The 12,892-nt window shown below is 51.5% G+C and overlaps 1 protein-coding gene across 1 annotated transcript; it reads left to right on the forward strand.

The window, feature by feature from the left end:
• The first annotated feature begins 1,989 nt into the window (after nucleotides 1–1,989).
• On the forward strand, nucleotides 1,990–10,148 carry CXCL14 (C-X-C motif chemokine ligand 14). The gene is made up of 4 exons (XM_041764580.1): nucleotides 1,990–2,253; nucleotides 2,430–2,535; nucleotides 6,279–6,392; nucleotides 8,953–10,148. The coding sequence occupies exons 1-4, from the start codon at nucleotides 2,190–2,192 to the stop codon at nucleotides 8,966–8,968; spliced, it is 300 nt and encodes a 99-aa protein (XP_041620514.1). The 5' UTR covers nucleotides 1,990–2,189; the 3' UTR covers nucleotides 8,969–10,148.
• The last annotated feature ends 2,744 nt before the right edge of the window (nucleotides 10,149–12,892 follow it).

The raw sequence follows: 12,892 nt of genomic DNA on the forward strand, positions 1-12,892 counted from the left end.
TGAGCCACCCAGGCACCCCTCATATAACACTATTAAAAGAGAGACTGGAGAAGCAAAACCAGTCACGTGGGAGAATGCTGATGATACAATGATAGGTAAAACAAGTGGGTTATTAAACAGGACACACACACACTGATCACATTTGTGCAAATGCATGCAAGCAAAGACAAAAGGGTTTAAAAAGATAACACTGTTAGCATCTTGGTGTAGACCTCTGAGTGGATGGAGGTGTGTTTTTTTATGTTTTCTTCTGCTTATGTTTTCTGATAGTTCTGTAACAAATGTTTTGGTTTTGTACTAAGAAAAAAACTTCAAAAGATTAAAAATTTTTGTAATTAATGTTAATGCCAAAAATCACTCCATTGTACTCATCTGCATAAACCCAAATGTCCAGCTGTTGACATTAGTTTACATATAGATACGACTACATGCATAGGACTCAGGAAATGGCCTGAAGCCAGATCAAGTTCTACAGGCTCTTCGTGGCCAAGCATCCTCTCAAGGCAGCCAAGGTCTCAAACTAGGAAGAGACAATACACATTTTCCTACTCTGCCCCTAGCAGCCTGCCCTCCCCATCCACCCAGGACCCTCTCTGGGTATCTGTACCGCCAGAGAGTTATCAGGCTGACAGCACAGAGCTTTGCTAGCTAGAAGAACCTGGCAGCTTCTGCCCTGGCTTCAGCTCTGGCCTGGGAGCCAAGCCCAGGGACCCTTGGAGCCCGAGACACTCCATCCCCTGTCGCTGGGTCTAAGAAGGAAGCACTTCACCAAGTGCCTGAGGGAGGCAGAACAGCCCAGAGACTGGAGCCCCAGTTCTGCACCCATAGACACCAGGGCCCCTCCTGGCCTAGCCACCGGCTTCCTGGCCACGTGATCTCAAGCAAGTTATTTCTTCTGAGTCTGTTTCCACGACCATCAAATAAAGAATTAAAACACCAACTTGGAAGACGATTTATAAAAATCAAAATAATATATATCAAAATACATACTATAATGATACCAATGAGTAATATTTCCTGGGCACCAATTATGGGTCAGGCAGCCTGCTGAACACTTTACACGTCTGATCTTACATATAGTTCTCACAGCCGCCCTATGACGGGCAGGGCGCTGTGACACTCCTGCCTTACAGAAAACAAAATGAAGGCTCAGAGTAGTTAAATCACTTCCACTGGTAAGTAATGGAGCAGGAATTTCTATTGCCATGCCTTGGCCCACACCACTATACCACAGAGCTTGGCATACGTGTGGAATACCGACCTTGTCCAGATGGTTACCATTGCCACGTTTCCCTACTGGGCAGAGGCTTTAGAGAACGTATGACAGTGGGGAACCCCCGGCTGGTTCTCCCCCATTCAGCAGACAGCTCCCACAGCCACAAACCACTGTAAGAAGCCTTCCTCTCAGGGTGGCCAAATCTCCCTCACACACCCTTTGAGGCAGCCCCGGGGACCACAGGCAGTAGCTTTGCTGCCATACAGCAGACGGCAACCTCCCTGCAGACCTGGCCCTGTGCTCCGGCCACCAAGGCCGCTGGCCCAACAAGGGCAACTCACGCCCTCCGAGTCAGGCCTGCTGGCAACCACACCTGGCACCTGCTCCAAAACCCTTTCTGTTCTCAGGAGATCTGGGCCGCGGGCCTGGGTCCCTCGGCGGCTCGGGACAGCAAGCCCGTCCGGCCAGAAGGAGCCCCGCGAAGAGAGCAGCAGTGCCCTGAAGCAGCCTCCCAAGTGTTCGGGTACAGCCCGGGCACCAGCGGTGTGCGCGGGCCGGAGTCTGGGTGTGCAAGTGTGTGTGGAAGTGAGAGGGCAGCGGGTGTGAGCCTGCGTGTGCGCGCGTGGCTCCGACCGAGCGCCGCTGCGACCACGGTCCCGGGGCGGGGAAGGTCTCCTCCCCCACCTCGTTGAGAAATCTCAGTGAGTCACCGAGTGGTTCTGCATATTAATGAGCTCGCCGCGGCGAGGGCAGGCGCGGATTTAAAAGAGGCCCCGCGGGCGGAGGGAGGCTGCGGAGAGCGGAGCGGAGCGGAGCGCAGAGCGCGGCGCGGCGGCCCCGGCACCACCGACGGCGCAGCGGGAGCGAGCGGAGCCGGGAGGCGCGCTCCGGGCACACAGAGCCGAGCCGAGCCGAGCCGAGCGGCCGGCGCCCTCCCCAGTCCCTGCTCCCGCGCCGCGCCCCTCCGGCCAGCATGAGGCTCCTGCCAGCCGCGCTGCTCCTGCTGCTCCTGGCGCTCTGCGCCGCACGCGTGGACGGTGAGTGCCGGGAGGTCCCTCGTTGCCGTGCCGTGCCGTGCCGTCCGGTCCCGGGGCACCCAGGCGCCAACGGCTGGGCTTCCTGGGACCCTGCAGGGTCTGGGTGGGCACCGAGGGAGGTCGGGGACAGGAGACCCCGCCCGCAGTTGAACGGCACCCTGCGCTCTCTCTCGCAGGATCCAAGTGCAAGTGCTCCCGAAAGGGGCCCAAGATTCGCTACAGCGACGTGAAGAAGCTGGAAATGAAGCCAAAGTACCCGCACTGCGAGGAGAAGATGGTTATGTGAGTTCTGGCTCCTCACCGTGAGCGTGTGCGCGCTGCTCTTAACCCGGTGCTGGGGCGCAGCTTGGGGCTGGGTCGGGCGGGCTAACAAGCATTCCTCTGTGCCTCTGGCAAGGCCTTGGACCAGCCTTTGTAATTGCCCAGCGAGTCCTTGGGACGCTGGCACGACAGTCTGAAAGAGTTTGGAAGGAGGGTCACTGTCCCGTGCTCTGGAAACAGCCTCTCGGGGTTCACCCTTGCTAAGATTCAAAGGGGCAGCCTAGCTGCTTGCACTGCCCACCTTTCTGGGGTGGTCAAGGGGTAAATGGCTTCCGTTGTGCCAACTTTAGAACTTCCAGACTGAAGGCACTCAAAACACACCCAGAACTAGAATCTGTACCCAAACCGGGAGGCACACGTGCTGCCTTCCTGTTATTGGAGAGAGAATTAGAACAAATGTCTTTAAGTCCTCAGACCCTCCTTTCAGAGCCTTTTTTGGATGAGGAGACCACAGAGGGCCCATTTTTGGCTCCTAGAGATTTCATTTTGAGACTGATCCTCCATCTTCCACCACTGGTTTGTGGGTCCTTGAGCCGAGCAGTGCTGTGCAAAGTGTTCTGGTGGGGTTAACGTGCCATGCAGCTGGAGCCCTGCTTGGTGGGGATGCGAGGAATATTTTAAAAACTGGGGCAGAGTGAGAGAACACTGAGTTTCCTTGCTCCTCTGCCTTCCCAATTAACCACTTGAGTCCAGCACCACTGTTTCCCCATCAATACGCACTTGGCCAGGAAAGAAGCCCTTGGCAAAGCAGCTACCAAATATCTGCCATGGACCATTGGCCCCTCTTCCCCTCCCCCAGCAACAGGACACACTTTATTCTCAGTCTGGGCAAGTACTTTCTGTCTGCTGGACCGGCTGGCCCAAAGGCCTCCACAAGAGTGCATGCAAAGGCAGTTCCCACCCCCCACTGCCACCTGGGGGCTACAGAGTCTGGAAGAAGTTAAGGGAATTTGCAAAGCCATGAGGCTTGAGCTGAACCCCACTGTCTTCCTGCCCAGGCACCTAAGTTAACCTCCTGTCCCTGCCCCCCCTGCCTTGCAAACTCAAGCCCAGAAGACCTGCTGGAAACTCCTTTTTGGTGAGGGCCAGAGTTCCCACAAGCTGAGAGAGGAGCTACAAGACCCCTTGGTTCCCAGCGTGGGGGCTGAAGATGGCAGGGGCACCACAAATTAAGTCTGCACTCCTCTAAGTGCTGAAAACCACCCCAAGACGAGGTGCCAAGACCTTGCAGGGAAAGAGAAGCAGGGTATGGGGTGCAGAGCCATCTCAAAAGACAGAACCCTCAATAAACAAGCTTACTTTTTCCTGGCTAAACTTGTCAGAATTGAGAAAAAACTGACAGCAGTGGGCAGGTGCAAGAGTTACGCAGCCCTGTGAAAACTTGCAGGGGCCTCTGGAGGTCCAAACACAGTAAGCATCTCCTAAATGTTCATCCACACCCAGGTCCCCCATCCCTGAAAGTCTAAACGTCCTCTCCTGTCTCAAGCTAAGAGTCTCTAGACAAGGGGCCAGCACTTTTTGCCAAAGCAGGTTTTCAGCCACAAAAGCTGAACAAAAGCAAGTTTTCCAGCTCACCCTGAGTCACCCAGAAATCTCTGATGAGGCTGGGGGTGGGGTGGCGTGGGGAGGGCAGTCTGCTTTGCAAGTGGGAGTTCTTGCATCAGAAGACTCCAAATTTTATAAAGGGCAATTTGTGTCCTGTGTCCACTGAGCTCTTGCCAAAACCCTCGGCACCCAGAACCGCTGAGGAGAGGGGATGCAGGACCCAGAATTTCTGAGTAATTGTTGGGAACAGAAACCCTAATGTCTTCACCCTATAACCAATTTTCACAGTCCTAGTTTTGTGACAAGCATGTGAGGACTGTGGTGGGCCGGTTGAGTGTCCTCCCGTGTTGTCCCTCCCTTCAGGACTGTGGATCCTAAGCCTTTACAGTGATCTAACTGAGGAATGGATTTTCATCAGGCTTCACCAAATCCTTCCATTCCACGTGCAAAATCGGCAGTGTAGGCAGAGAGAACAGAGGGGTAAATTCCCACAGAGCAACCAGGTACCACAGGAAGGAGTTTGAGCACACTCCCCGCTGAAGCTGGCCCATGCTTGAGACTGAGAAGAAGGGAAAGGACGAAGGGAGCAACTGGTCTCAGGGAGGACCAGTGAAGGCAGAGCCCAGTCCATAGGCATTAGCAGAACTACTCCTGCTCTAGGAAGCTGAGGCTGTGGTGGGGGCCTTGACATTCAGAGCACAGAGAAGGAAGAGAACAAGTTGCCCCCAAATTTCCTATCTCCATACTGGTGGCAAGATTTGATTTTTTTTCTTCCCTGTCAACTGGTAGACTCAGTTCATAGAGGCCCTACTCCCATCTAGAATATGGCTCATGTGCCCTGTGACACTTTATCTTTAGGAACCTACAGGGCCCTAGCTGACCTCTCTCCTTCCCTTCTTGCTCTTCCCATCCTAGCCTCCAGGCACCCCTCTTTGGCCCTCAGCTCATTCCCCAGCGCCCAGTCCACCATCATCCCTTGCTTGTGCTATGACCTCTCATGGAGGGGCCCCCTCTCACCTCCAGTTTTTCAGGTCCCCTAGATGGTCTCTCATTCTAAAACACCACCCTTCCTCCCCCATCCAGAAGGTTCCTCCTAAATCCTGCTGCCTTGACCCAGCCCTGGCTGAGAGGGGCCTAGCAGTTTTGAGCAGCAGTCTTGCATCCCCAGCCAGGTTGGAGCTCTTACACTAAGGCTTCTCTTTCTCCTCATCCACCCCATCTTCCATGACAAATACTAATGACAGTATTGTCATTACAGTGACACTCTTCACTGTGCATCTACCAGGTGCTAATTTATTCTGCATAGATTAAATCCTCTAATCACCCAATAACCCTAAGAGGTAGGTCCTATTATTAGACCCATTTTACAAATGGGCAAAATCATTAAGAGAGATTAACCAAGGTCCACAGACAGGTCTGGGATTCACACCCAGGCCTTATACTCTGTACAATGAATGCCACCTGCTTCTCTGCCACATGGCTAAGGCCTCCACTGGATTGGGACACTGGCTGACAGAGGCCTGAAGGGAGGCCTTATTTTCTTGCTGGAAGCTGAGACAAATTGGGACTTCATGCTCAGGAATAAAAATGGGTTTCAAGGCCAGCAAGACTTAACTTCAAGATCCACAATGCCTAACCATGGGACAGTCTCAGAAGATAAAGTGGAACTGGGGTTTGAAAGGTCAGAGACCACCACATGCGCAAAGCATGTCTGTCCTGTCTTGAGCTCCTCGCATCCAAGGAAAGAGGTCTCAGCATGTGCACCTTGCTGTCATTAGCCCTCTCCACCTCTCAGAGCAGCTGGAAGAATCCCCTGAGCTTTGTTCTCCAATGAGGCATGAGCCCTGTTAACAGTAGCCTCATGGGGGTAGGGACAAGGGTAGGGAGACTATCCCAGACTCTAAGGTACCAGGGGAAAAGTGAAAGCCAATAACTCCATACAGGGTTAGCCCCTAATGTGAAATCAGAGATTAAGGGGACACCCAGAAACTTCCAAAGAGCCAGCCAGGCAGTGAGCACATGGACACACTCCCTTGAAAGGAAGGAGGAGGCCACAGTCTTTCTGTGTCCTGATTGGAACCGACTAGGGCCACCCACAGGCCACACCACGCCTGTCATTCAAGCTCCTCAATCCTCCACCTCATGCTGCTTCATTTCAGCATCACCACCAAGAGCGTGTCCAGGTACCGGGGTCAGGAGCACTGCCTACACCCCAAGCTGCAGAGCACCAAGCGGTTCATCAAGTGGTACAACGCCTGGAACGAGAAGCGCAGGTATGCCCCACCTCCTCACACCTTCCTTCCCACCTTCCCACCAGCTCCAGATCCTAGACGCCCATCTAGCTCATTGAGCCCCTATCTGATAGGTGAACACCCCCCACAGTAGCCATAACCCGGCTTGCAGAACCCCATTCACAATTTCACAAAGCAGGCTATTGCTCTCTTGGACAATTCTAAGCATCAAAAATGTATCCCTTTGTGAACTAAAGTTTGCACCATGTTAACTTTTTAAGTTGTAGTCTTAATTCCTCTTCTTTTTAAAGTAACTTAAATTCTCAGATCCCCAGTTTCCCTCTGTCAAATGAATGAGCAAGCACCTGGTATGGCTCTCTGTGATTCCTGTGTAAGTAAAACATGGCAAGTAATGGTTTTATTAGTTAACTGTAACACTGGGTACAACACCACAAGATGGTGAGAACAGTGCCCTGCCAACAATACTCCCTCCCCTCCAGGTGCTCATGACAAAGCTGACAGACTCCTTCCTATGCAGATGCAGGGAGGGACCTTGGGCTTGACCCTTTAAAATCAGAGCCATAAAAATACATACATACATACATACATACATACTAAATAAATAAATAAAATCAGAGCCATGCTTAATCTGGGAGGGCAGTAGTGATGAGATGACCAGAGCTGTGAACCAGATCCCTGTCCTCTCTGGGTTCTGTGTCCCCATAATCAGAAGGTGACTTTCCATTTCTAATATCCTGGGGTCCTGTGTCTGGTGAGTTTCTGGTTTCCTCATATGGCATGCAGGTGAACCTGTCCCAGAACACAGCTACTCCTCATACACTCAGGGCCTGTCTACACCTGTACCTACATAGCATGTCTGGGGAACTGCATGCACGTACACACGCAGAGGGGACTTCCTCAGGTGCCGGTGCCAGCACCTCATCCTGCAGAGGGGGGAACCAAGGCTAAGTGGAGATGGGAAGTGACTTCCCAGGGAGCACAGGGCAGGAAGCCAGGCCTCCCAGGGTCACCTTCACCCTGTACAGAGCAGGTGCCTGAACCACCTTCCCATGGTCCCATGCAGCTCTTCCACTCTAAGCTCAGCCCATGACCAGCTCTCCCACAGCTGACACTAGGGTCCAACCCCAGTACCTGCGCCTTTTGTGCTGCCTCCAAAACTGCCTCGTCTGCAGCTGCTTGAAATAGAAACTGTTGAGAGCGAGAGATTATTTTCTATAAATCTGATGGGAATGAAGCCCTCTTTCTGGTCAGGACAGGTGGCTCATGTGACAAAAGCAGGACCTGCCCTATCCACTGTCAGTCTCCAGGCCCTGCATCATCAAAGTGGAATGAGGCTAACTTCAGGGCCAGTCCATGGAAGTGGTTGAGAACATCTCCACCGGACTGCTGGCACTCAGGCAGTTTGCATACTTTGTCCCTCAGCTCTCCACCTGGGCCATAGCTCTGATAAAGTGGAGGCAGGCCTGGGACAATGAACTCTCCTCTTCTTATTTCTGCAATTTCCAATGATGAGAGCATCTCTGTTACCAGGCCTCCCATGACTTCATTTTAAAATGAGCTTGTCTTCTTTCCAGGGAAGCTGAGCCATCCTGGGAGAGGAAGGGGGCAATCCCTTGCCCCCCCCCCCCATGCCCCCTATAAGAGGTTGAAAATGTCTCCATGAATGTACAATGGAAAGAAATGAACTATCTGGAAATCCTCTTTGTAGAGACAGCAAGAGAATCATAAACATAGCATAGAGGGAGGAGAAGCCAGCCAGGCAGCCCAGGCCTTGGAGCCAGACTAGCAGCTCCATATCTCAGAGCTGTGAGCTTCCAGCTGCCATGGGAAGCAGCAGCATCATCAGAGCACAATTAGGTGGTCTTAACTCAAATCAGGAATGAGGCAGAGAAATCAGTTGGCTGTCTGAACATGAAGCATGGCCTTGGAACAGCCATGGGGCAGAAGAGAAGGGATTTAAGTAACTAAAGAGAGACAGCCTGGAAGATGAGGGGGAAAGGTCAGCTTGGGAATGCACACAGGCCCCACAACCACTAGAGGAGGTGACCTTGAGCCACAGGCCTACAAGACAGCCCCAGGCCAGCCTAACTACTACCATCCTTCATCTTTGGTCAGGAGCTTCTAGAACTAGCATTTTTCTGGAGGACATGCATTCTCTGGGCAAAATAGAAAGAAAGATACCATCCTAAATTGAAGGAGGGAGTGCCTATCCTCCCCTGTTGCATCCCTGCTTGTGCTAGAGACAGACCTCATTACCACCACTGACATTCAGTGTTCATTGGGCAAATCTGAAGTCCCTTGTGCCTCAGTTTTCTCACATATAGAGAGGGTCTGCTCCATAGGGCTTTGAGGATTGCAGAGGTGGAAGCTGTTGAGAATGCACAAAGCCAGATTTGGGTAAGCTTTGTGGTCCATGCGATGACCTCCTCTGAGACGTTCCCCACTCCCACCCCTGCTTCTCCCAAACTGGCGTTCCTGGAAGGGGTACTCCTAAAGACAAGGATGAAGCAGTTTAGCCACTGTCCTGTGGATCACCTGCATCATATCCTGAGCCACTTACACGGGTATTTTCTCTTCCTAGGGTCTACGAAGAGTAGGGTGAAATATCCCACATGGGAAAACTTCACACCAGCTGGGAAACAAGCAAAGGACTCTGCAGATAAAAAAACAAACCTTTTCTTTCTCACAGGCATAAGACACAAATTATATATTGTTACAAAGCACTTTTTACCAAGGGTCAGTTTTTACATTTTATAGTTGTGTGCAGAAGGAAGGCTTCCAGATGTGAGACCCTTCTCTCTTGTGCTCCAGACTTTATCACACACTGCTTTTTACCGAAAAGGGGGAAACTCATGCCTTTCCTTTGTAAAAAAAAAAAAAGAAAAAGAAAAAGAAAAAAATGCTTTTTTTGTATTTGTCCAGACATCACTACATCTGAGCTTTATAAGCGCCTGGGAGGAACACAGAGCTTGGTTGAAACATTTCATAGCAGCATTGCTCCGTTGCTAATGCAAGAAGCTTCCGCTCAGAGGTCCTGGCGCCTCAACACAGCTGCCACGGGCTCTCCTGGGCTCATGGTTGGTCACAACCTCAGGGGGACTCCACAGTGGCCCCTGTCACGGGGCAAGCAGAAGCCAATCTCTCGGCATCTGTTCTTTGAGGAACCTGAGGTTGGCTGCCAGAGAAATGTGCTTCATTCCCACCCCCATCTCCTGGTTTATTTTTGCATACTCTAGGAAACATTTCCAAGATTCTGGGATGGCAAAGCATAAGGTCCTTAAGGAAGGGGTTGGGTCGTCTTCTTGTGAAAGGTTCACTGCTTCAGTATTTAATACTCTGGAAGCATGTGAAGTTCCCAACACTGTTAGCAAAACCTTACAAGAAAACTTAATACAAGAAATACAAGAAAACTGATACATGCACAATCCCACAGCTACAGACACACCTTCTATTGATGATGGAGAACCTTCAAAGCATGTCTCTTTCTCTCCTTGCAACAGAATAGGCAGTACAGAAGAAGTATTCTATCTGCGATTCCCCCGTGTAATTCAATGTTAAATAGCGCAGTCCTCTATTGAAAGCTGAGATGACCACATGCCCTTTCCTTTGTAAATATACTCTGAAGAAAGCCCCCTCCACACACTGCCCCTTCAGTATATGCCTCGTTGTACTGCTGTGTCATATGCTACGCACATGTCAGAAACCATTAGCGTTGCATGCAGGTTTCATGTTCTTTCTAAGACAAAAAGAAAAGTAATAAAATATATTTGAAATGTACCAAATTCTAGACTACTGACTTTTTTCTATTCAGTGAGGCCAGAATAACAATCAAATGTTTACCACATTGTAAATAAACAGGGACCAATGCAGTGGAAAGGAAGGAAAACTGGTGTTTCCCAAATACCTGTTAATATCATCACCTTTGTGGAATGCCATTACAGCCCTACAGCCAGAACGCGTGGTCTTAAAGTCTCAGGGCTGGTTCATCAGAATAACCAGGTCCATACATATGGAACTAAAGGGTCACACTAGGATCCCCATTTAGGGAAGATGGTAGATGGGGGACCAGGCAAGATCTATACAGTCCAGGGCCCCATGATACCAGTGGGGTTCAGGGAGAGGTGGAAAGTACCCGCTGCGGGGCTGAGGGGCTCTGGAGCCAGGCTGTCAGGGAGCCACAGTCACAGAAATGTTGAGGCTCTCTTTCGGCTTCTGCAAGATGAAGGTGATGAACGCATACGTCATGCACTTCTGGGGACTGCAGGAGGCAATACACATAAGGCACTCAGGATAATAGGGCATGATGAACACTTGGTAAATGTCAGTACCCTTAGTATTCACAAGACCAGGCCACAACGTAGTTTGCGCAAACCACCCACAGCCCCACAGCCCACTGGATTCAAGTCAGCCAGGCCTTAAAATAGGCCTCTATGTGCCCACCTGTGTCCCCCACACTCCAAAGGACTGACTAAAGGGACAGCCTCCACCTGTCCACACTTCTTATGCACTACACCAGGGACCAGAAGTCAGGCGCCCACATGCACTTCACTTCTGAGGATGGTTTCCTGACGTGCACTTACCTCTGTTGCCTCTACCAACACTTACAGGGACGCATAGCAAGTACTCTGCCCTAGCATGTCCTCAGCAGAATGCTGCAATAGACCCTTTACATCATGGCCTCCTCTCCTAGCAATGCCAAGTTATACCAAATGTATTCCTGAGGAAACTGAGGACCAGAGAGGTTAAGAAAGTTGCCCAAGGTCACTCATCACACTGCTCCAGTAGCAAAGCCTGCCAGTCTTTCTGCTGAGAGAAGCAGGACAGAGTGGGCCAGGGCCACTGTGAATGCCGGGGCTTGGTCCCACCTTTCCCTTCATTATGGAGAAAGAAGGAAGACTGGATACGGAAGCCCAGACACTAAACGACAGAACAGAGCAGGAGGGCCCCAGTAGGAGGGCACATACCAAGGCAGGGGAGACCAGAGGCCAGGCCTCTCCCTGGGAGCCCTGAACCCTGCCTGGCCCCAGATCAGCACACCATGGGGCCTCACAAGGGAGGGTCACTGTAAGGAGGTCGGCTGAAAGACCCCCATACACACACCTCCAGCCTGACAACTCTAAGGCATGAGAGCATGGGGCCATGGGGCACTGGGTTCTCTGTGTTGCTCCCTGAGTTTCAGCCTTCACCTTCTGCTCATTCTAAGCTCACCACACACATGTCCTCCCCTTGCTCTCTCATTCTCATCTGTGGTTCCAGGACCAGCACCTCCTCTCCAGCCCCGCTTGCCCATGTGTCCCCCCAGGGTTCTCTGACCTCCCAAGGCACAGAAGGGATTCTTAGGAACAGTAACAATGCCCCCTTACAGTATGCCAGGGACTGACCTGGGCACTTGCCCTGCATGCCCAACCTCCACCCTACCAACCATGTTGTACTGCAGGTGCCCAGACAAGTTAAGAAATTCATTTAGGAGACACAGTCAGTAGGGGGAAGAGTGGACTTCTCGACCCCGTCTGTCAGGGAGCAGAAGGAGGAGAGAGTGTGTGTAAATGTCTCATCTCCTACAGAGACTGTGTATCTCTGGAGAACGAAGACTGGGCTATGCTTCCTGTATGACTTCGGCCCTGTCCTCCAATAGGCAAGTATTAGGTGGACCACTAAGGTTAGGCTCTCAGCCCCAACAATTCACTAAACACCAAACGAGGGCCCTCTGGCACCAGAAACCATGCTCAGCTACAGGGAAGATACCCTTTTTCCCACTTACAGAGCTGCTGCTCGTCATTTTTCTCCTCAGGGCTTCCCAGCAGCCGGATGAGGGGTATATCCGCCACAATCCAGAAGGGACAGTAATTCTACTGCAGCAAAGCAAGGCCAGGCCATCTTTCCAAGTGGCTGTCCCAGGCCTGTCTGTGGAGGCATGCAGGGGCACACAGGCAGCCCAAGCCCCCACTAGGCTTCATCTTCAGAGTCACCACTTCCTCACAGATGGGTATGCTTTAGGATCCAAATGCCACACCTCTGACCCTTCCCTGCCCCACTATTCCAAAAGGCACATCCTGAGAGGACCACAGCACTGCACCAGGCTTGATGCAGGCTTGATGCCAGGATGGCCATGTGCTAGAAGGGCTCTGGCCTAGCTGTGCTGCTCATCTTCTCTGCCCAGCCAAACCCTCTATCACTGAGCCCGGTCAGCTTGGATCCTGGCCCAGGACCAGCTACATAACTACAAGGCCTGGGGCAAAATAAAGATGCAGGGCCCTCATGCAAAAACTAACCATGTCAAAATGGCAAGAGCAAAGCATCAAACCTCAGTACAGGGGTCTGTGCAACTCACATGCCTCAAGACTATGAAGCCAGCCCTCTACCTCGGGTAGCAACTCTAACACCCACCCAGACAGCACATCTCAGCCTTGAGTTATTTAACTGGTACTACAATGTAATAGTTTTATTTTAACTAAGACATCTAACAAGATTATGCTCCTAGAAGCCAGGGACAATCTCTTACACTTGTTTGTAAAAATCTA

Source organism: Vulpes lagopus, chromosome 7, assembly GCF_018345385.1.
Source record: "Vulpes lagopus strain Blue_001 chromosome 7, ASM1834538v1, whole genome shotgun sequence".
Classification (NCBI taxonomy): Eukaryota; Metazoa; Chordata; class Mammalia; order Carnivora; family Canidae; genus Vulpes; species Vulpes lagopus.

Coding starts and splice junctions, on each gene's coding strand:
- CXCL14 (XM_041764580.1), top strand. CDS start 2,190: ATGAGGCTCCTGCCAGCCGCGCTGCTCCTGCTGCTCCTGGCGCTCTGC. Junction 2,254..2,429: donor CTGCGCCGCACGCGTGGACG/GTGAGTGCCGGG, acceptor TCTCTCTCGCAG/GATCCAAGTGCAAGTGCTCC. Junction 2,536..6,278: donor TGCGAGGAGAAGATGGTTAT/GTGAGTTCTGGC, acceptor GCTTCATTTCAG/CATCACCACCAAGAGCGTGT.